Here is a 23,942-nt window from a genome sequence, read left to right as displayed (position 1 = left end):
TAGTCCCCAGTTTTACCTTTCTATGTGGCATCTATGCATTACCCTCACTCCATGGTATAGACACCAACAAGGCAACTTTGTGAGTGGCTTCTGAGCACAACCTGACCTGCGCTCTTGCTCTTGAAGCAGCATGATGTTTCACACCCTGGCCATGAGGAAACCTACACTATGTCCCAATAGACACTATTCTGGATTACTGGAGAGGGAGGAGAAAGGAAAAAGGGTCACTGTAATAAATAATTTTCTTTTTATCTGTCCTCCAGTGGGAGTGAGGGGAAAGGGTTACCTTTCCCTAGGACTACTGTTAAAATAATGGATGCACATTGCTTTAAAATACCCATTTAATATAATACCCATTTAAAACACCCATTCAAGCATCACATGACAGGTCTACAGAATTTCATTCCTGTATTTCAGTCATCAGTGCGCAAATTACAAACATGCTCTTCATTTTGTGTTTCCAAGACTGTTGCCAAGCCTCTGTAACTACAGCCAAACTGTGTTTGGCTGCATGAGCACCATGGGAACATAATGCAGGACCTGAGGCAGAGTCTGAGCACTTTTACATGTGTACACACACAACCACACATGTACACATAAAACCCAACAGCTTTATCTTGTATATATAGTATATACATATATACACACAAATGATTGTGTATTTATGTTTGAGCACATACATTTATACAACAGAAAGGTGTACAATGATTATTGTTTTAGTTTTTTAGATAAACAGATCTGACTGCATCCTAACTTTCATCCACCTAAAGATGGAGGAGCACAAGCAGGCACAGCAAGAACCTCGTTCCTGCAGCAGGGAGGGCTCCACGTGAAGATAGTGGGGAGAAGAGCTGGAGACCAGCGTTTGTTTGACTTCACTTTTTGTTCAGAAATGCAGGAAGTGCTCAACCCCCTGCCTCCCCTGTTTGCTCTCCACTCCTCTGCTGGCACCCTGACAGCCTGGTAGCCCATCCCAGCTGCAGCCTCCAAATTGGGGAGCTGGAGACCTTCATCACCTTGTGGCTGGACAGTGACCAACTGCTGCTAAACTTCAAAAAACCCTGGCTTAGGAACTGGGCTCATGATACATGCTCAGATACTGCCTTGGGTGATGAGACCATAGTTTGGGTCAGGGCCTCTGGTAACAGCTGTCAAAACTTTTGCTCTCACTGCTTTTTTAAATAAGGACTCAACACGAAGTAATGTAAGCTCATACCTTTCTCTACCTCTGCAGAAAGGCCCAACCCCCACAGCAGCTCCCACGTGGGGGTCGGATGCCAGCAGTCAGCTGCTGATGAGCCCTGCTGGAACTCTGTACGCTAGGAGAGCCAACAGCCAAGGCTGTTATCCATGAGGTCTTCCCTCTGCTTGGTAGTCCAAATGCTCTTCCCCCTCCGTTAGTTCTCTAATCTTTCTTTCCAGAACAGCTCCTACCCCACCAAATGTCAGTCTGCTCTCTTCTGACATACTGAGATGCTGTGCCCAATGTGAATTCTTCAAATTTTTATGAATTCGGGGAGATAGATGGGCTAAAATTTTTAGTTAGTGACATAGGAATGACAAAAAATATAAATGAAAAGGTTAAGTGGAATGAATAAAATGAAAGCCTTAACAACAAGTGTGCTAGTGGCGATGACTTCTCCACAGCCACCACAGGCATTGCTGCCTTACTCAAGTGTCCTGAAGGAAGCAGGGCTGAGCCTCCAGGCACCCGGAAGAAGGAGCCCCTGGGGGATCCCATGAGCACCATGGCCAGCTCACACATGCAAAGCTATCTGCTTACTGTACTGCCGCTGGGACCCTACCTAACAGCCGAATTTACTTCAAGGGATGCTCTGCTTTTCCTCCTCACTCCAATTCCCCCTTCAGTGACGGGCAGCATTTCTTCTCACTGTGTTAATACGATGTTCTTTCTGTTTCATTTTTTTACGAAAAGTGGGGGCAAGGCCAATGTCTCTTCTGATTATGTTTCCCATGTGCCATTACAGCTGCTCATAACGCAGTGCAATTTGCTCAAGCAGACCCTCTTAATCACATCCCTGAAATTCAAAAACATGCAATGCTTTATCTCAAAGAGGCCAGTAGTGGTTATTAGCAAGCGTCCTCGTGAACATGCATATTTAATTATGTTTACTCTTTAACTACAGGGGATGTCACATAGCACAGTCCAAAAAGCAAGCTTGAAATATCATGTACCAGGTGAGAATATCCCATCGCCACAGCCCCCTGGCCAGCCAACCATCTCTCTCATTTTCCGTAGTGTGACATATTCCAAAAGCACAAACACTGGAGCAATTTCATAGGTGAACCTGAAACGTAGTAATGCCCACATTTAATGCTTTCATCTTCAACACTAACACATCTTTTTCCAATACTGCATCACATTATAGCCTCAGTACACTCTATCTCGTCCTGAATAGAGTTCTGTTTACAACACTTTTGACAATCTCCCTTCTGACTTGATGTCGGATGTCTAAAAGGTGAAATGCACAGAGCTCTGGAGACTCCATTTCTACCCACTTCAGCATTTAACTGCTTGTGCCCACCTCCTCCAGGCTCGAGGCTCTGCCCTGAATTCAAGAGCTGCTGGCCTGAATCAGACCTCCTTCTCCTTGCCAAAGCCTGTGTGCATGTCTCAATGCACACACACCAACAGCCCCATTCATGATGACAAGACGGTGCATGGAGCTAAACAAATGCACAAAAATGCTTCCTAGCCCCAAAGTGCAAAAAATTACCAAAAATGTTTTAAATTCTGCACCTCTTTCTTATAGGAAGCAATGGTTCTGATTGCTTGGTATATGAATTATACTTAATTCCTATACTTAAATGCAACTGTTCTCTTAGCACATTTTTTATTTTACTTATTTTTGCATGCAAAATACTGAAATATTTTTTTCTGTACAATTCCGGAGACGTTAGCAAAGCAAAGCTATGCCATCATATCTCTGTAATGGAACTTCTATTGAAACGTTGTGGAAAATCTTTATGCTGGTAAACATAGAAGCCATTTTAAAAGCAGACAAATGTTTTTCCAGCAACCTTAACGTAAAAAAATTCTTTCATTCATTCAGCTACAGCAGCTAATACTGTACAGCATAGTTGTAAAATTATATTAGATATCATGGAAAATTTCTTCTACTTACATATTAGTGTTTGCTGCTGATGTCAGCCAGTCTGCTGCCAACCCAACCATGTCCAATCCAGTTGAAAGTTGATTAAAATATCTAGGATGCCCTGCATAAATGGAAAACATTACCAGGAGTCAGATGACTGGAACTGTTCAGCCCTGAGCAGCACATTCACCTCGGGGTTTCTGTACCAAAGGAAGTGTTTTCAAGGTATGAAACAAAGCAAACAGCAATAAATGTATTTATTAGAGAAGGCAGGATTTCTCTTCTTTTTTATTCCAAGCAAATATCAGAGCAATTTCACTGAGCGCAGACTAATGAATTCCAGCATTCCCCATTATCCTTGGACATGCCTTGGAAATGAGCACGACGCTGCCTCACACGAACAGCGGCTCGCTCCTGCTCGCGTGTCACACGCTGTCACCAAATGGTTTGTGCCTGGCTGGCTCTGAAAGGCATGCATGAGCCACCATCGGAGGGGCTTGCCAGGACGTATAACATCAGTGATGAATAGCTAACGATTGTAATAGATGGGGCAAAAGGAGAAAATGGAACACTTTGGTGACTGCTCTGCACATGACTCAAAGGCGGTGATTGCACGGAGATGGCGGGGATGGTGGCGGTGCTCGTCAGCTCTTCCCTGCCAGCCTGCAATTACACGCAGCCTGCCTGCAATTGTGGTCTTCAACAAAATCAGCACTGCTGCCACGTCGGGACACTGCACAGGAATACCCTCCATCGGCTGAGAGTTCATTTACGTGGTTAATCTAATTGGCTTCCCATATTTTTCCAAAATCCCATCAGAGATTTTTCTTAAAGATGTGCCCAGAAAGATTAAACCAAGAACAGAAATCATTACAGCCCAGTTTTCCCTACGTGCTCCCTGCAAACCACTGTTAAATGGTGCGGTTACTGATACAATTATGGAAGAGTGACAATTATCTGAATGCTGTCCGATGGGAGGAAAAGCCTTGAAAACACCTGTCCTGCCCCACAGACAACACACTGCTATGGCCGTCACAGAAGACAAAAGATGGAGCAGGATGACTGAGGGAAGGCAGAGCCAGAGCTGAGGGAGAACTTATCTCCGCTCGCCAGCAGCCCCTTATCAGGCACAGACACGCGGTCACAGCAGCACGGGGACTGCCCCCTCCCCACAGCGCACAAAGGCACGGCCGAGCTGTGGGGCAGAGCACAGCATGGGTACGGAACCCAGACCCTGTCTCCTTCCCCTGAGACACCTCTGGTGCTGCCTGCAGTCACACCGTGCCCCAGTGGAGGTGCAGCTGGCACTGCACCCCACAAGCACTGCCCTGGATGCGTGCTCACAGCCCTCCCACTCATCCGGGGGATGGAGTGCTGCCCTCCATGGGGTGGGTGACCCTGGGACATGTGCGCACCCCACTGCTGCCACCAGAGCCACACGTGGCCATAGCACCAGGGCTCTGCACATCCCCCATAATGGCTGTTCTGTTGCTTTTGAGATTTCAGTATTCACAGACTGGGCTCAGCGTCACAGCCAGGCTCCTCGCTGGCTCCCACATTCCACTCCTAAAGAATTAGGGTCTCAAAGGAGAATCCTTGGAAGACTCCCAGAAACCAGGAAATCTCGCTTTGGAACTAAACCCAAACTGAAAAGCTGTGGTACAGCAGAACCCACCGAACCCAACAGAACCCACATTTGTGAGAGCTGCTGTGGCTGCAGCACCCAGCCCCAGGGGACAGCTCTGTGTCACTGCTTAACTCTCCAGCCTCCCACCGGGAGCTGCTGTGCCACACACAGCGGCAGGAGTGGGATGTGGAGCCACGTCCCAGAGCTCTGCCTGTAAAAGCATCACCTCTCGGCAGTGATCTCTCTGGAGCAGAAGTTTCTGCCTGCATACTGCTAGTCTGCAAGGCACGCTCAGCACAGCACCAAACCCACCCCCCTAGGCTGACCCCAATCCCGCTACTGGGTTTTATCCATCTATGTGACACAGTGATGCGTGAGCGAGTCGCGGAAAATTGCGGCTTTGCTTACAAACCATGCTCCGGGCAGCAACAAACAGCCTGTGAGGGGCTCAGAGCCCACGTCCACCTGTGCAGCTGAACGAAGGGGTGACAGGGAGAGCCCAACACAGCCCCCCCAAGCCCTTACCCCTTGCAACAGACTGCAAAGCTATGCATTTGTTAGAAATCCTTCCTCCGAGGGCACGATGAGCATTCTGCTCCAGAGAAAGGGGTTGGGAGTAAACCCCGCATATTTCGGCCCCACAAGGGTCTCTCCTCCGACCAGGGGAACGCTGTTTGCATTACAACAGCAGCAAAGAAATGCAAGGGGTTGGGGCCACCTCCCGTCTGAGGAAGGAAGAGATAACACTGCTCTGAAGGGATGCAGAAATCAATTCAAGGAAGAATGACCTTCACAGCACAGGTTAACGAAAATCTCCGAACGAACTCCGTGCTCCAGTTCCACCGACCCTCAGCGCGTGGGGAGGGCACTGCTCGTGCCCTGCACGGCCCCACCGCGAGCACTGGGCTCCGTGCGCAGCACCGACCTCACCCTTCATTGCTGTGTTCTGGCAGCACCGGACCGTCCACCACTGACACACAGCTGGGCATGGCCACCGCTAACCCACAGCATCACAAAGAGCCCTGATCAGTGCCGGGATCAGGCTGTGCCCACAAGCCGAACACGCCGCGTTCAGACTCCCCTCAGCCCCCGTTCACCCATCGGCCTTTGTCTCTCCCAGCAAACGGTGCACACTTATTTTTAAGCAATTTCTCAGCGATTCAAATTCCCCCCGAGAGCTCCGTGCGCTCCGCATTATCTCCCAGCCTCAGCCCTAATTGCCGCTGCGCTTTTTGTCTGTGTTTAAGGTGGCCCCGGAGCGCGGCCAGGCAGCGGGACACAGCTTCCCAGCGGACATAACAAAAAAAGGGCCATTCACGCAATTTAAGCTTTGTTTGTATTCCTCAACCCTAAAGTAAAAAATAGTAATAAACATAAAAAAATAAATCTGCGGCGAGTTCAGACACATTTCCAATTTTAAGTCCTTACGCAGGTGAGGGGACAGAGGTGACAAACGGGCGCCTGGAGCCCTGTGCACTCCAATCTACATTTGCAGGACTGGGTGCGATTCTGCACCGACAGCCCCAGGGCTGGAAACAGACCCCGCTCTGCCAGAAACTGCCTGGAAATCGCAGATTTGCTCCAATTTGTAACACTCCAGGACACAACGAAACACCGCTTCCACCAGCGCCGCCGTACCTGTCTTAATGGCATACTTGAGCGTGGTCCTGCAGTTCAGGAGGATTTCTTCCAGGGTCTGCGGCTGCTCCGCCAGCTCCCAGTTGTACTCCTGCAGCAGCTCGTTGGGATAGTGGAAATCGATCACTTTCGTCGATCTGTCGAAACTTTTCACCACGTACTGCAGCAGAATGTCCACCACGTCCTGCAGGAAGGACAGCGTCGCCGCCTCCCCGTCACACGCGGGCAGCAGGTCTGGGGACGAAGGGGGAAAGTTACCACTGCTGCGGGACCGCACGGAGCCTGGGCTGCTCCCTCTCGTGTTTGGCAGATCTTTTTGCTGTGTTTGGCAGAAAGCGATTTTACTTTCATTTCTTAAGGAATTAGGATCGTGTTTCAAGGGATGCGGTCAGGTTTTCATTTCCCACCTAAAATTGAGGGGTTTTTTTTTGTTTGTTTTGTTTTGTTTTTCTCACAGGGTATTTCAGATCGTTTGCCGAGACAGCGAGAGACGGCAGGTGAACAGGGAATAAAAGGGAAAACGAATCTCGGGAAGAAATGGGAAGTCGGTAAATAGGAAGGTAGCGGCCGCACGCAGCCCCCGCCCCGCCATCGCAGGGCGATGAAGCCCCGTCCCCGCAGCCCGCAGCTCGCCGGCAGCGCCGTGCCACGCTCCGGGCCGTGCCGCGGCCGCGCTGTCCCGCATCAGTGCGGGGTCGGGGGCTCCGCTGAAGGGCAAAGTCCCCTCGAGCTCAAGGAGGGTCCGTCCTCCCCGCAAACCGCCACCGCCGCACGGTCGCCAACGGGAAGGTCGCTCCTCCTCGCAGCGAGCGACTCGCAGGCTCCGGAGCGCCGGGTTTTCATTTTTTTATTATTTTTAGGAGCCCTTTCGTTCCTTATTCCCGCCGGCTGAGCAGCGGTGCGGGGCTCGGTGCCCCGCGGAGCCGCCGTGTCCGGAGCCGCCGCCGCCGCCGCCGCTCCGGGGCCGTTCCGGGGCCGCCGCGGAGCGCCGTTACCTGTTGAGTGCAGGAACGCGTAGTTGACGTCGGCCCTCCGGCAGCCGCAGGGCTTCTTGTCGCAGGTGCAGGAGGGGCAGGACGGCCGCGGCTCCGCCGTCCCCGGGGCTGCCCTGGCGCCGGGGTCCGCGGGCTTCTCGGCGTCTCCGTAGAGCAGCGCTTGACAGCGATACGGGGACGCGCGCTCAGCGCCGCGGCCCCCGGACCCCCTCCCCGGCCCGGGGCTGAGCCCCCGGCGCCCCGCGGGCCCGCGGCCCGGCCCTTACCACACAGCTTGTTGCCGATGCCCCCCGTGAACTTCTGTGCCACCTGGCACCAGGCTCTGGCTGCAAGACAGAACGGAACGGGGGTCCGTGGGACGGGCGGGGGTCTCGCCCTTCCCCGGGACGCCCCCCTTCGTAGCCCCGGTCCCGCCGCTCCGTCGGACGCCGCGGTGCCGTCGGTCCCTACCTGTGCCGGGGCTCTCGGCGGCCGCGGAGCCCTCCTCGGCCCCGAAGGGCCAGAAGCCGGAGCCGGGACTCGCCATGCAGGAAGCGAAGCGGGCGAAGAGCTGAGAGCGGCAGCCCGAGCGGCCCCGAGCGGGTGTGCGCGAGGCCGAGAGCGCGGCCGTGTGACAGCGCGCGGCTGCGCCGGGCGGCGGCGAACGGAGGGGGCGGGGGCGCCCCGGGCACGCGTGGGTGGGGGCGGCTCCGTGGGCGCCCCCGGGCGCTCCCCGCAGGCGCAGCCGCCGTCCTTGCCCGGACGGGGCGGGCGGGGCAGCTCCTGCGGCTCCGGAGGAGGCGCTTCAGTGGGGGACCCCCGGGTCGGCACCGACGGGGCGCGGAGAACCGGGAGCTCCGGCACTGCGCTGGGCGGGGCGGGGGGTGTTGTCTCACACCTTGGCTGCGGCTGTGCAGCCCCGACAGGAGGGCAGGGACGCCTGTCCTCGGAGCGGCGGGAAGGTTTTCCCTATGTCACGATCCGCGATGAGAAATCCCTCTCTCTCCCCGCCCTTCCCCGGGGCAACCTCACGGCTGCGAGAGGGCGGCTGGGCAGCCCCTCGCCTGGGCAGCCCCTCGCCCTTCTCCTTTTCCCGCCTTGGGAATGCCCCGCTGCTCCTCTGGAGCCGCCGCCCCGTCGCGCATCACCTCGGCCCGCGCTGCGCTGGGTGCTACTCTTACACCCCGGGCACCCCCAGCAGCAGAGCCCTAGCGCGGTGACGGCGCATTTTTATTAACTTTACCGTTTTAATAACGCTCGAGAAAGCAACATTAACGCAGATTTTAAAATTCAAATGATTTGTCGCAGATTTCACACCGCAGCACGTTATAACTCGGTGCCGTGGCCCCATTGCCAAAGGGACGTCGGGAGGTGATGGCTGCCTGCCCCGCAGCGACAGCCGTGGGGGGGCACAAAAGCCCGACCTGTGCTCTTGTAGTCTCGATGGAGTGAGGCAGGGGCACGACCAGGCCTTCCCCCTGGCTTCCCGAAAGCTGCCTCCCTGTGTCGTGCAGCTGGGAACACGCAATTATAACGGCAATTATCCACATAATAAGGCGAAATAAGGGCTTGTGAGTAAGGAATCGGGGGAAATTTTGAACACGGTGGCTATCGCCTTTATTTCCATTTAATTTCTAGTGGAACTGATTAAGAATGATCATTACATTTAGGCAGCAATCAACCGGAGAGCGTCTTTCTGTTCCTTTCTTGGCACCCCAGAGATTAAGATTCCTAAAAATCTAATGCAAAGCAGAACAAAGCAAACGTGATTCAAGTGCTCCGTTAGTGATGGGGCGCAGAGGCAGAGGGCTGGGACCTTCCATCCCCCGACACCTCCAAATCTACCTGCAGTGCTAACCTTTACCACTGCCCACTGGCTTACAGCAAAGTCAGTAGTGACATAAACTGCTACAGCATGCTATCAATTCATCATCTGTTTTCATTAGAGGGACGTTTACCACGTAAGAGTTTATCCCAAAATTTAGGCATCGTAAACCTAAAATAAATAGAAATTCCCCTATTGCGTCCTTGTCATTTATTTATTCCTGCAAAACCATTTACTAGAAACAATAACTAAGGTTTTCTGGAGGTGCCTATGGGATTTTGGAGGCTTAATGAGGAAATGATAAACTAAATGGTCTATGTTAATTGGGTAAGAGTGATTAAATGCAGAGAGGAAAACAACATGCACTGAGGAAGGTAACCTACATTTAGGCTGCTTAATAATTTTAAGATGCAGTAGTGGTATCTGAAGGAAACCTGGTTTCTTATTTTTTCAAGGGTATATGCCAGGAGTGATGGTGTCCCTTTGCATCAGTGTTGGGCTGTAAACTACAGTAATTCATACCGACATGAACACACATGTTGTAAACCTGAAACGTCAGAGATTTAAAAAAGAGAAAAAAGAAAAAAAGGAAGCATGTGGTATAAAATGATAAAAAAGATGATGCTAATAACAGCGAACGGCAGTGGGGCTAGAACTGCTGGATAAGGCGCCGGCGCTGCGAGGTCTTCCGCAGCAGCCTCCGGTAGTCATAGGGATTATCTTCCGCTCTGCTCTCTTCCAGAGGGCTCTCCGCAACCCTTGACCTAGGGATTAAGTGCAGAAGTGTTTCAGGGATTGAAATGAAAACATTTACCTCGGCGAACACTCCTAATCGGCTGCTTGACTTCCACCCGCAAGACAAAAACTGAAAGAAAAGCCCAACCGACTGTGCCAGGCCTCACCCACCCGTGCTGCAGAAAGCAGCGCCTCAGAACAAACACAGCTCAGGGGATGAATGCAGAACAACGTGTTCTTCTGCGATGGGGTCACAACAAAGGGAACAAAGCCACCTAGAACATGTTGTGGTGTTTCTCATCCATATAAACCAGACCTTGTATTATTTCACAGCTTTCTAGCCAAAGATTTGGAGTAATTAACAACACTGGGAAAGCATCATTTACCAAGCGATGTAATTCCCTGACATGATATTTAATTCCATGCCTTCACAACGCCTTTCTACATCTAACTTAGACACTGCCTAAAAAGTGCCCAAAAGTAAAACAAGCAGCAAGCACAGAAAGCTCTATAAACATTTTTGTTACTACTTCAGATGCATTTTCAAATCCAGCAATCATCCTGGTGTTTTCCTTACATTTTTACTTGGATACTTTGCAGGTTTCTCATATATATGAAGATACAAAAACAGCCATAAATATTTATAAACGTGGACGTGTTTGTAGGTGCAATGTGGCTGTGCCTTGGTAAGAATATGGATTTTCTTTGCCCAGCAGAGGTCCCCGTCTATGAAGCCTGTGTGGTATGAGCCACCCTATCCTGCAGGGCTCCTTTCCTTACTGCCCGCTCCATTTCTGCCCACGGCAGCCAGAAACACGAACACTGCTACGGGACAGCAGGAGGAGGCACTCAAGAAGGGGTCTTATCTGCAGAAAGCAGGTGGAAAATGCAGCACAAAGCTGAACTGAGTCAGAAGTACAACTTTCAGGTTCTGCTTTAGTTGGATTTGATTTCAGATCAAAGATTTACAGCAGGAGTCTATCTCATCTGAAGCTTGGAAGCCAAAACAGGTGGGCAGGCTGGAGACAAACCATGCTGTCATTTGTTTCTGCTACAAGAAGATGGGAAATTTTCAGCTATCCATATTCCAAGCTAATTTAGCAAGATTCCACAAATTAAGAAAAAAAAAAAAAGGTTTATGTCTAACTTGAAAGTGTATGTTTTTAATGAACATGCAGGTAAACATATATGTGTATGTATATACGTGTTTTTTTTCTCAGCAAAGATATGACATTTATTTTTCCTATTATTCTTTTCTGTAAGTTACCTCTCAGTAGCTCTTAAAGCTGAAGTTCTGCGCTCGATTGGATGTCTCTTCCTTTTTGTGGTGGAGCTGCTGTCCTTTGAGGTGGAACCAGTAGATGAAATTTCATGGTAGTAGATATCTAAGTCTAGCACTTTGCCCAGACTGTCAATGAAAAAGTATTCTAAGTTAGCAATTTCACTTTTCAACAGATATTCAACATTCAAAAGTAACACAACCAAATATAATTTCTGTGTTGAAAATCTATTGAAGAAAAATATATATATACATAAGAAATGATTCTCTAGAATGTCATTGCTGTATGATGCAGATGCTGACAATTTTGCAATGCTAAGCACTTTCAGATGTTCATAAAGAAAACATGTAACTGAAACAATCTGAGTTTACCATTGCATTCAATGGGGAGGCATGTTTATGGTACAATTCATCTGACCTATTTTAGATGTCTCTCTTAGGAAGACATAAATAGTTTTCCTAAAGACACGTATTTTTTTTCCCATCTTACTGCAAGAAGAAAGTCTAAAGCAACCAGTTCAGATACTGTTGCCAATAATGCAGATGTCTGTTTTTAGAATGTTAAACCAGAGTGCCATATATACAAAAAAAAAAAAAAAAAAGCCAAACAACCAAACAACAATCTCAACGTGCAGTTTAAAAAGGTTAAGGAAAAAAATATATCCTAAAAGGAACCTGAAGAAGAATGTTCAGAATTCTGTTCTCACAATGATCGAATAACTCTTTGATTTCAGTTGCTGTGTTCAGCAGCAGAAAGAAGTAGAAAGAAGATACAGTCACGGAACTATTTAACTAGTTTTAAGATAAGTGAAGCCAAACAGAGGCCAGATAAGAGAAACATTAGATTTGTATTATTATTATTATTACTATTATTTGCTAAACATAATGTAACTGTAAATGTGGATTATTTTCAAGATCCAGATGGCACCAGAAGAGCTGTAACTTAGAACTGACATGGATGTTAAGCGAGTCCTTTAAGCAGTGGCATAATGAAGTGCAATTTAAACAGTGGTTGAATGAAGCTATACGCTGTGAGTGCACGTTATGGACATATAATGTCACATAACTACATTTATGATATATTTTTTGGATATTTAATTTGTATTCTGCAGCCTCAGCCAAGGATAGCACTGAAAGCCCATTTGTACACTGCTCAAGTACCTTCCCTCTCTGAACAGGCTTCCACAGCATTACAGTGTCGGTAGGGAGCAGGAGAAAAGCTGATGTATATAGACACAAAAAATATGGTGCTAGGATGTAAGGCAGAAGCTGTGAACCATAGTCTAAAGAACATGTAAGAATCTTAAATTCAGAAAGGCAGGGCGTATGTATTGCTTCCTTTATTTCTACAGAGATCTATCAAAACAGGTTAGTTACACTGTGAAGAAAAGATTTCTAGTTGAAATTTCGATGGCTATGCTGCTTTACCTGTTTTATTATCTTACAGTTGTATTAATATCTTACTGTTTCCATTTTTTATGATCTATATCCAAACCATCATCTATTTTTAGGAGAGAATTTTAACAGTCTTCCTATTTTGGCTAACAAAAGAAAAGTGGTTGCTCATTTGCTTTGACTGGAATTTTAAGCACCTTCAATTATTTTCTGTGTCAGAACTATCATTGCTGTGGACCTTATCTTAACTTATTATTGTGCTTGTGTTGCCATGGTAAAGGGCCATGCTGCAGTAAAACCAAACAACTGAATTCCATAATGGATTTTTGTCGCTGAAAATTGCATATTTAACTTGGTATATGATGCCCTTCCTCTGAATCACCTAACTACTATGCATTTTTAATGCTTTATTTTCCTAGTTGAAGTGCAGCTAAGAACTATTTCTAGAGTACTAAAAAGACAATAGTTGAAATAATGGAAAAAATTACCTTTCTTTTCTTGGTTTCCGTTTTTCATCTTGTATTGATTTCTAAAATAAACCACAGAGTAATTAAAAAAATACTAAAAGGAGAGTTTATTCAAAGATACAATTCATCAATATGCCTAGTGGGAAAGTGGTGTGTATTTTTTGTTAAAAGAACATACCCAGAACTTAATTTGCTCAGTAACAAATGAACAAGAAAACCCAACAAACCAGCGGAAACTGACTGGAATTTATGAATTGTACACTGTAAAGCCACTGAGCATCAGGGATCCTGATGGATAGATACATCAGTATGCAGGCAAAGGCACAAGACATGCAATTTCAAAATGATAGGCTGATTTAAAAAAACAACCCCCCACATAAACTTCTAGTGACTTGCATGACCAATGGCCTATCGTCAGGCTTTGCTTACATCTGGGTATCACTTCACTTCATTTGATGTGTAAGGAGATGAGTGAGAATGGAAAGTGTCTCACATCTGTAGTGTGACATGAGAGAAATACCTGCTATTGTAGAAGGGATCATAAGGCAAAGGAAATAAAAAAAAAAATGTTCTCATAGTGTGCACTTTAGCTTTCAGGTAATCTGGGCATGATAATCATTCACCAGTGAACCAGCTGCTGGTCATAGTGATTTTTTGTAAGACAAAAAAGCCAGGAAAGCTGGGAAAGGTGACTGCCCTCTGGTATCACAAATCAGAGCTCAGTGACTTGTCTGGTGTCTAAGAATGGAAGAAGTGCTATGTCCACTTTCTAAGCTTCAGTACCAATTGATAGCAAATACCTCACCAGTAAATTTTAAGTCAGGAAGACAGGGTTCCCATTTTTACTCTTTCTCGAAAAACACAATTAAACAAAGGCAATATTATTTAACATCTTGTAAAATTGCTGCTAAATTTTTTTTAAAAGTCCCCAATGTCACTGCAGTTTTTGTTCGCCATTTTTCTGATACGGAGGTGGCCGCATAACAGATTTGTTTTCACAAAATATAATGTTCCTGCCTGTATTGCCTGAGCTTTCTAAATAGGCATTTGCTTTAGAATTACACTTCTCAGACACTTTCCAATATGGAATACAGTGTCATGCCTTTTATTTCAGTCCTTTACCTCACCGATCTTGTTTTCGCAAAACAAATCTTATTCTTACATACCAATTTATTTTTACGAATATCATTTTAAAATGCCATTGTTTCAAAGCTGTGTTGTTCACAAGCCCCCATAATAAACCATAGCTGCATTTGTCTTTTTTGGTATGCCAGACGCAGCTCTCCCTGCAAGCCCCTGTGACACCTTCTGTTGAAAGGAGAAGCAATTGCTACGGTTAGTTTATTAGCTGGGCTCTCACCGGCTGCTAAAGTAGGTCACTAACATACAGGCACCTCGAGCAAATGAGTTTAATTGCTTTTTTGTTGGAACTGCTTTCTGAGCTGCTTTTAAATTTTCTCTCTTTTTGCTTACTTTCTTGCTTCTTTCCCCCACCCTATGTATTAAGGGCACTGAAGTCAGGAATGGAAAGCAGACCTTGGTATGTGAACTTGGACCAAGGGCTATATATAGACACACTCAAATCCATTAGTCTCCAGGGCTGTTTGTATTTGCCAATTCCTCCATAATCACAATCTGACACATTTGTAAAGGAAGTTACAGTGTGCATACTAATACAGCCTATTTTAATATTTGCTCTCTCTGCAAGATCAAGCACTAATTTAGACGCTCAAAATAGCTCTCCGAACGAACCTGCTTTTCCTCATGACTTGTAAAGAATCTACTGAGAGCAGACACTTACTTTAGGTATTGAAAATGCAAATACTGCTTATGCATATAATGAATGTAGATATGTTCAGGTACAAAAGTAAATATTGGTCTGATTTGGGGCTCCAAGTCGAGTAACTACACCTTACTAATTTCACATCTGGTTTGAGATTTGGTGTTTGTGGCCTGTGTCCTTTCAGCTCACGTGCTGCATCAGAAATAAACACAAGAACTTGGCAATTAGAAAGTATTTTTAGGTGGGAATTATCTGGCAGTTTAAGCTCACAAAAGCTTGCTAAACTCACATGTATTAGAGTGTAGTAGGTGGAGTCATCAGGGTTATTTAATGTCTTGGGTTTCCGCGGCCTCCGTGGGGGTCTTTGCAGTGGGCGAGAGTCTTCTACTTTGGTTGCAACTATGAAAAAGCAGAAGATAGCAAACTTACTTCTTCATAAAATGGGCTTCTATAAAAAGAGGAGGATTTCACCAGAGAGTAAAGTAAGTCCAGTCCACATATCCACTTCTACTGTTTGCAGGCACTCAAAAAAGCAACTGTCTGGGGGCATTTCTGCAGCCAGACTGGAAAGGAGAATGAGTTTACTTGTTTGAGCTCTGATGACCCACATGGTGAATGCTACCCTGGGACATCTCAGCAGTCTGCCTGGCACAGGCTTCTCCTGAGGTGGGCTGGTGCTGCACACTGAGAGAGGGGCTCTGAGGGGCAGCAGCTGCTGGAAGGCCGCCAGCTCATGACAGGGAGCTGAGCAGGGATGTGATAATAATCACTAAGGTGCCAAACACAGGAACCAGCATTAAATCTCTGCCCTCCCTGATTCAAAGACTGGACCTCTATGCTATGTGTAGGTAGGCTTTCACCAAGGTCTCCTGCTGATGCTGTCTGTTTTGAGCCAAAAGACGTACCACTGGACAACACAGTGTAACAATGTCCACTGCACCCACTATATTCTAGTCTACATTCTCTAGTTTACCCAACTCGTGGTTTCTACTGCAGAAGTCTTCTACAGAATTGGAAAGAATGTTTTCATTCTAAAGGAAATGAAACCAAGAATTCACACAAAATGGAAACTGCTGTCCATTGGCTGTGCAGGCAGGGTGCGGACTCATGGGCTCCAGGAGAGTCCCTGGAAGAAAATCTTGGTGCACATAATTGAAGACAGTGAAGGTGGAATAAAAAGCTATCAACGAACTACTGAAATGCATTCTGCTCATCTTCTGCTTCACATGAAGCGACTCTGACTCCATAACCCACATGTGCCAATTACACGATTGTATTTTAGAAGGAAGAATGTATTTTGTTCTCCAATGGCCATCAGAAACTCTTTTACACTGTTAAAACTCTCCCATATACATCAGACATCTCTTTAATTAAGGAGAAAGCATGATCATTTCAAATGAGAAATGGTCAGTAATACATCAGTGTTGACTCCTGCAAAATTAGCTGTGTAAGTTTTTTCTATGTGTGATAAATAAAGGCTTGTAAAGGTCATGGATATACAGAGGAGTCAGAGTGAATAATGTTCATTTAAATTGTAGTGGGATAATGATTACATTCATTGTCTTAGTTTCTTATCTGAAATGCAGACAGCTTCTCATGTAATGAATGAAACAAGTACCTTTTAACATTTTGCACGTAAGAGAACAATGGTGTTTTTCAAAGTCAAGGTACAGATAATTCCTGTTAAAAATGAGATTTAGATGCAATAAATTAATTTTACTAACCTGTATGAAATATAAATTACATTCTTTTATTTGAAACAGTATGGAATGCATGACTATGCTCTATATGGGCTTACTCTGTCGCATTTCAAGTGGGTCATCTGGAGTTATCTGAGTTTCCATTGGAGATAGAGTAGAGGCAAACCTTCCCTACTGTATTTTTAAACCCAATGGGAGTCTAAACTGGAAAGAATACCTTAAAACATAACAAACAACACCATAACAAAACCCACAAAACCAAAGAAAAACCAAACCACACAGTAGGAAAAAAAAAACAACCCAAAACAAAAAGAAAAGCCCAATCCCTTAAAATTCAATGTAATTCAGTAGAAACACCTAACAGCTTGTTTGTGGATCAAAAATAGCATCAAAGATCCCAACTGCATGAAAACCTGGAAAAAGAACATGAAATCAAAGTGGGGGCTCTAAGAAAACCCTGTGGAAAAGACCTTCATAATACTTGAAATTTTTTTATTGTCCCTTAAGAATTCATAACAGTGTATGTTGTTACATCATTTAATTCATCACTGTCAAGCACATTAGAGCATTCTCTTATTCTGTAATACAATTATTCCAACTGAAATTAGTTGTAAGTTTCTTGTGCATGTGTTCTGCAAAGAAGACTCCTTTTACATTCAAAAACTCATTTTGACAATAGGGTTTTAGTAAAAAACAGCTTTTTATCTTGGCCAGTGCACTTTGCATATCTATGAGCTATGCAAAAGAGGGGACAGAAGCATTATCCTGAGGCAGGAAGACTTCTCAGCTTGGACATTAATCGTTCCTTTACAAAATTACAGAGAGCTGAAAATGTAATTCTGAGTTTTGCCTTCAAATTATACAGTAGGTAAATGGAAGCTTGATGGATCCAGCTTTCTTTGTTTCACCAGAAAATAAACTTGTGATTTGCCTCTATGCTTAGATTTGTTTGTTTGTTGCTACTGAAACACAGTTGATGTAGTAGTGGTTAGTTGCAGTATTGGATTACAGAGTAAGATTTGCTTTTTATTAGCTGCTGCTACTTCCAGAAATCATTTACTCAGTAGAGTTAAAGGTGGAAGGCAAATTAAATATCTAGGCCTGATAAATGGTCAGTTAGATGTGCCTGTTTTCCAAATGGTCTGTACCTTTCTGCAGCAGGTAATGGAGCAGAATGGAGTAAAATAATTCACTGATTAACAGGCAAGATATGTTGCTTCCTTACATAGAGGTTTCTGTTTAAGACTTCAAATATCTGTAAACAGATCTGGTCCTGTGTTTTTTATATAAAAGGGAAAATTGATGCTTTCTACCTAACAAACGTTCAAACACATACAACAACACAAAATGATAAATATCCATTCAAAGAATCACAGAATTATCAAGGTTGGAAAAGACCACTAATGTCACCTAGTCCAACCATCAACCCATAACCACCATTCCCACTAACTGTATCCCTCAGTGCCACATCCACACATTTCTTGAACACCTCCAGGGATGGAGACTCCACCCCCTCACTGAGTAGCCTGTGCCAGTGCTTGACTACTCTTTCAACTAAGAAAATTTTCCTAAATTTCCACAGGGCAGTTAGCCTGTGCTCTGTGGTTATGTCGATACGAACAGGTGCTGTCAGTGCTGCCACATGATCATGTGCCTTAGTATAATGTGTAGGAGAAATGAGAAAGAAAGACATTTGAAAATTCACTGACCTTCTTGCTTTTTAAGATCTTACCAACAGGAAGATGGGTCAAGCAAATTTAAAAGGTGAAAGATTTTCCTCAAACTACAGAAAATCTGGAGAGAAGTGTCTATTTGAAGCATTCAAGTACAGGCAAAGAAATGCTTGAATAAAGATGAATCAGTATCACCAGCCCTTCAGTTTGAACTGTGTCTGCACATCCTGACATACAATGATAACCTTGGAAGACAACAATCTAGAGGAATCTACATCCATGGATGCTAATGTAAATTACCATCTGACTTACAACAGATCATATACTGACTACTGAAGAAATAGAGAGGCTACAGCCATGATAAGCATCTGAGCAATGAAAGGTCTTTATTTATTAGGTCACCTGGAGAAACAGATAAACCTGTCTGCATGTCACTGAAGTGAAATGGTGCTTGTTTGATGCAGCATTGCTTCACATCTTATGTGGATGAGAAGGATAAAGCCAGTCTCAGAACAAAGCAGGAAGGAAAACCAGGCAGGAGGTTTAGTAATTGTCTGGGGTTTGCTGAGGATATGGGAAGTAACCAGGAAAATGCAGGTATAGTAACTGGGACTACAGAACATGGTAATAATAAATTAGCAGCTATTGAGCTGCAAACGCTGCCCAGGAGATCTGTGTAAATAGTGCTGCAGAGCAGGGTGGATCCGGGTGAAGACCCCACCTGGCTCACTGCTTTGTGGAGCTGAACGGGTCCTTGGCTGCTCCAAATTGCCTTGTGCCATGAGAATTTCATTCTAAATATAGAAAATTATCTTCCAGAGATTTTGTACTTGGAATGTCATTTAATACTTAAAAGCACTGTAAATGCATCTGGTGAAAAAATAAATAAAATGGTTTCCATCATGATTAAGTTCCCTTCCCTTCAATTTTTGACCTCAAAAATTACTGTTCTAACCCCAAGTGACCCCACGGCAGTCCAAAGGGGCAGTCCTGGGATGCAGCCATTTGGTTGAGATGAATGTATTTAGTAAGCAGATGTAACCTACTCAGTGATTTGAGCTACAGGGAATATTGTTTATTCCAGGAACCTTGTACAGCATGCCTTATGCATTTTTATAAATACAATAAATTCACTTATGAACAACTTAACCTTGTAGATTTAACATTCATTAAAATGTTTGGCTTGAATATTTTTTAAACTGCAGGATTTGCATTTTTATTAAAATAAACAGCTTTGAAAATTTGAACACTTGTCACAGTTTGCCATCCAGCTTTCCCACTGTTCCCACCCTTCTGTGGATAGCAATACAATATGATGTTTTATCCAAGGAACAGTTAAATTCTCAGATGGATAAAGGTCACCTGCCCACTGATGAAGGCAGAGAAACATTCCTATCTGGCATAAAGCTATAAAATACACATCTCGTGTTACAGTTATAAAATGACATACAAAACTATTGAAGCTGAATAAGGTGTATAAATAAGTGCAAACCACCAGAGTAATAAGATATAGACATGATCTGAAGAACAGATGAAGCTCAACAAACTCTGCTGTGAGGTAGAAAAACAAAAATGGCCCATGAGGGAAACCTGAAGTAAAAACTTATCCCTTAAATGTGTGTGCATAAATCATACTGAAACACATTATATAGGGAAAGAACAAGAAAGCTCCTCCCTATTTAACAGACAGTGCCTCACTCATGTCTACCTGCTTCACTTTAGCATGGCAGTCTGCAGCACCATATCCTCGAGTCTTTATCTTACATAGCTGTCTATCTCATGGCTTACAATGTTTAAGGGAAGGTAGGAGTTCAGTTGCAGCTTTGTAGTCAGACAGGACCCACTATTCCATTCTAAATGTATTTACCTTTGAGAAAAGTATCACTGTACAAAGATAGATTATGAATACAATTGTTGACTTTTTTGCAAAAGACAATTAGACATTATTAACAAACATTCAATTTTTGCACCTGTAAATTAAAGAGAAAGTAAAAATAGGGGCCTTGTGTCTAATCCACATTTTCTTAAGTACTGTTCCTGGTACACATAAGAATAAAGTGCTGTCATTTGTTGGGAGAAAAAAAGAGAATAAAATAAATGCTCCTTTTGTTAAGACCACATAACATCAGTTCGTAAAAAAATATTTTTCTTTCTTTTCATCAAAATGAGGCCCAAGTCCTGGTTTCTTACGCAACTCACATCATTTCAACTGTTCACTTACAAAGTGTTAGGACTTGGTTCAAAGAAATGTATGATATTCTTCATGTCTGTGTTCAAAAGGATACAAGCAGCAATTTCATGCACTTCATCATTGGGAAAACACTGCATTATGACACCACAGGGGTACAGAATAGTGACATGTTCCAAGATAAGGAGAAGTTAAGTGGCTGACTAGTATATACTTTAAGTGGGATTGCATTCACAGGTGACAAACTCTGGCATTCTTTTGTCTCCTGTAGAGCTACTTAAATTTATAGCAATGCTTAGGGAGGACTTTGTTCTACTTTGCTACTGATAAACTTTTATCCTATTCACTCATTGATGTAATAAGACCTTTAGCTGGTCAAACAGCTGCCAGGTTTCCCCTTGTCTTCATTATATTTTCAGAACTCCACTGCCCATGCTGATTGGAACATAAATGGACTGTGTTTTCAGAGGTAATGTCCTCTTAACTACAGAATTTAAAAGGATGCTAATTATTAATAAGAAATTACTTATAATTTTAAAGTCATCCCCATCAACAGTGGGAGGAGTTAGAATTTTTGATAGACTCAATTGCACTTCTGGGTAGCTAAAAATTTTACTCAGCAAAAATGTGCCAAACTTTGGTATAGCATTTGGAATAGTACCCAATATAGTCTCACATCTTACCCATAGCATACACTAGTGAGCAACAATGAGTGAAAAAGAACCAATGTAGAATTTTTATAAAATAAATGTATTTCTAGAGGTTCTGTGTCTAGGTCTCACAAGGATTCATTCACCAATTTTAAGCAGCACTGAAAAAAAAATTAAAATAATAATAATAATAACAACAACAACAACAATAATAATAATAATAATAATAATAATAATAATAATAATAATAATAATAATAATAATAATAATAATAATAATAATAATAATAAAAAGGTAAATGTGTAAATCCCTGCCAGGCTTGGATATTTCTCTGGCCAATGTTTCAGACACATATTGTTATGAGGCTCAGTACAGAAATCAACAGCCTGAGTTATATGAGAGGGTGCAGCTAGCTCATCTTCTAGTCCCCTGCCCTTGAGAACATGAGTAGGAGTTGTTTCTTGACAGTCCTGCTGACAAGAGAAAATTCTACCTAACTGTAAGGTTCAACATTACCTGACTGACAAACATGAGAAGAATGTTGGTTGTTAGTTTGCTTATCTTTGGACATCATCACAGGTCTCAGCTGATGCGACAATATCATTTCATTTAATTTTTGCTGCAATGCTAAGTAGTCTTCAGATAATTTTGATATCTGAAAGACATAACACAGAATTTCTCATTATTACATAAATAGGCATATATATGTTCCAAGCTAAAAAAAGATAAAATGGCACACTGGAGAGCTATTTTAAAACACAAGGCTCCATCTACTACAGTTCATGTGTTCCTACCACAATTACCTCTCAGTCTTCTTCTTAAAAAACAATCTATTCAACAAAGAAAAGTACAGCAAATCCCATATTGCAGCCCAGTCCTGCAGCTACTTGATATTGGTTCACTTGGTGATGCTGGGATGCAGAGCAGCTGCAACTATAGATGCACTTTTTTGCATATGTTTAAGTTCATGGCATCAACACAACAATGTGCATTTTTTTTACAGAGACATTAAAGGCCTTGTCTGGTAAATGCACATTTTAAACCGAGTCAGAGCTTCTGCATTTGTGTTAATACTGACATAATTTTTTCCCAGTTTTCTAACTTCATTTTCCCCTCCTTTCAGAAAAGAGTATTTATCTTGCGGCTCAAATATGCATTTCAATGCCACACTCATTAAAAAAACATCAGTCTCAGCTGAGAGAATGAAAACCTGGTTCCACCGAAGCCAATAAAATGACCGCCTTTCTGTCACTGCTCAGTGTGCTACGTTTAACTCATTTCATATTTCCTTTACCTGCCGTGAAAAGGCTGCCAAATCACAAGTCTCTTTCTCAGATCCTCCCTTCAGTGTCTTAGAACCCTCAGCCTCTGTCACAACGTTTTCCTTATTTTTTTTTGTTTGGGAATCTTTATTTTGAATGTGTACTGCTTCTGTTGACTCCTTTGTGGTCTTCTCTTGACTTTTGCAAGGTAATTTCCCTTCTTTTCTGAGCTGTCCTCTCCTTCTGTAACCCCGGTAATTGCTCTGAATAACCACTGCTGCCTTCTCTTTGTCCTCTAAACTTTGTATTTCTGCTTCACCTTGCTTCCGTGAACCTCTTAGTGACTCTTTTCTCATAATTCCTTTACATCGTCTAGGTATCGTTTCTTCATGTTTCAGTTGGTTTCTTTCCACATCCTTGTTGATCTCAGGCTGGACCACTGCAGATTCTTGATTTTGCCTACCTGCGCTGAGTGTGTCTTGGTTAGCTTGCCCCTGCTGGGGATCAGGTTCAGCTATGATTTTGACAGCTTTGTCAGATGACTCTTTCAAGGAGGACTGTTCTTCACCTTTATCAGTATGCTCCACCGCAGGCCTCTGCTTCACAGAAGCTCTCTCTTCTTCAGTAGATGTTGCATTTTGCTCCTGTGTGTTTCCTCCGTCTCTGTTCTCAGTGCACTCATCATTTACAGCATCTCCTTCTCCTTGAGACTCCTCATTCACCGCTTCTTCCAGTGTAACATCTTCATCTGGCTGCAGTTGTGCTTCAAGATATTCCACAACAGATAATTCTTCCTCTGCTATTTTTTTGCGCTCTTCCTTTATTTTTTTACGGGCTCTGTAGCCCCTGTAATTGCTTTGAACAATGACAGCTGCTTCTTCTTCTGTTTTAGGAAGGGCACTCTTCACTCCAGCTGTACATTCCTCATTTTCTTGAATTTCTTTGTCCTTCTCACTAGAGGATGTTGAATTCTCAGTTTGTTTCTTTCTAAGTGATTCCCTAAATGGAATAGAGTTTGGGGGAAAAATTACAGTTGAAGGAGATGAAAGACAGTGACAACTTTACAATTCCTTTTGGCAAACTACCATTGTGTAGCAAGTGGCATTGTAACATGGTAAAGATTTAGTGCATATAGCTGGAACTAGGGCCACACTGCTCCTGTTCGTTGTCTCCTGAGAAAGACTGTGGCCTCCTTCACAGATGTTCTCTGCCTCTCTGGGACAGTCTACAGCTGCTGAAATACTGTCACCAAAAACAAGGCTGTGATGCCAAGTGCTCTACTTCAGACTGGGACTACCACCTTGTTGCAGAGATACATACAATGTGATTCACCTCCCCTTACTTTCTGTTGTCTGATCCTGAGCAAGTCATCTGTGTTCCTGCTCATCATCTCCTATGCTTATCAGACATTAATTTAAGATGAGAGCAGCTCCTCACAGATGCCTACTGCTTGCTCTACTTTTTTGCAATGAGCCAGATTCAAAAAGAGATTCATTTACAGGTTACATTAACATTATAGTATCTCCTGGGCTTGAAAATATGAGAAAATTGCCTATGGACATTAAAAGAACTCAAAGTGAATATACATTACTGTATGTATCTCTAGAATAATTTGTTTCACTATATCTCC

General features: G+C 44.0%; 2 protein-coding genes across 7 annotated transcripts in view; both read right to left on the bottom strand.

The window, feature by feature from the left end:
* The window catches only part of GAD2 (glutamate decarboxylase 2), a 33,035-nt gene extending 25,028 nt beyond the window's left edge, over positions 1 to 8,007 (bottom strand). Inside the window, exons 1-6 of one of the 5 annotated variants that reach the window (XM_065731361.1) lie at positions 7,827 to 8,007; positions 7,643 to 7,702; positions 7,377 to 7,535; positions 6,382 to 6,615; positions 3,147 to 3,237; positions 2,197 to 2,309 (exon numbers count right to left, since the gene is read on the bottom strand). In XM_065731361.1, coding sequence (XP_065587433.1) covers positions 2,197 to 2,309; positions 3,147 to 3,237; positions 6,382 to 6,615; positions 7,377 to 7,535; positions 7,643 to 7,702; positions 7,827 to 7,902 — 733 coding nt within the window. In that variant the 5' untranslated portion in view covers positions 7,903 to 8,007. Of the gene's footprint in view, positions 1 to 2,196; positions 2,310 to 3,146; positions 3,238 to 6,381; positions 6,616 to 7,376; positions 7,536 to 7,642; positions 7,703 to 7,826 lie in introns of those variants that run through there. The other 4 variants (XM_065731359.1, XM_065731360.1, XM_065731364.1 and 1 more) reach the window with 4 other exon arrangements.
* A 1,797-nt stretch (positions 8,008 to 9,804) lies between these two features.
* MYO3A (myosin IIIA) overlaps positions 9,805 to 23,942 on the bottom strand; it is a 94,732-nt gene continuing 80,594 nt past the window's right edge. Inside the window, exons 30-35 of one of the 2 annotated variants that reach the window (XM_065731578.1) lie at positions 22,345 to 23,311; positions 21,567 to 21,705; positions 15,129 to 15,238; positions 13,078 to 13,118; positions 11,183 to 11,323; positions 9,805 to 9,944 (exon numbers count right to left, since the gene is read on the bottom strand). In XM_065731578.1, coding sequence (XP_065587650.1) covers positions 9,830 to 9,944; positions 11,183 to 11,323; positions 13,078 to 13,118; positions 15,129 to 15,238; positions 21,567 to 21,705; positions 22,345 to 23,311 — 1,513 coding nt within the window. In that variant the 3' untranslated portion in view covers positions 9,805 to 9,829. Of the gene's footprint in view, positions 9,973 to 11,180; positions 11,324 to 13,077; positions 13,119 to 15,128; positions 15,239 to 21,566; positions 21,706 to 22,344; positions 23,312 to 23,942 lie in introns of both variants that reach the window. The other variant, XM_065731579.1, reaches the window with a different exon arrangement.

This window comes from Cyrtonyx montezumae, unplaced genomic scaffold (assembly GCF_038088225.1).
Source record: "Cyrtonyx montezumae isolate F1298 unplaced genomic scaffold, pur_monq_1.0 scaffold_14, whole genome shotgun sequence".
Classification (NCBI taxonomy): Eukaryota; Metazoa; Chordata; class Aves; order Galliformes; family Odontophoridae; genus Cyrtonyx; species Cyrtonyx montezumae.
Note: the sequence above shows the minus strand (reverse complement) of the source record. Positions and strands in the feature narration are given on the sequence as shown.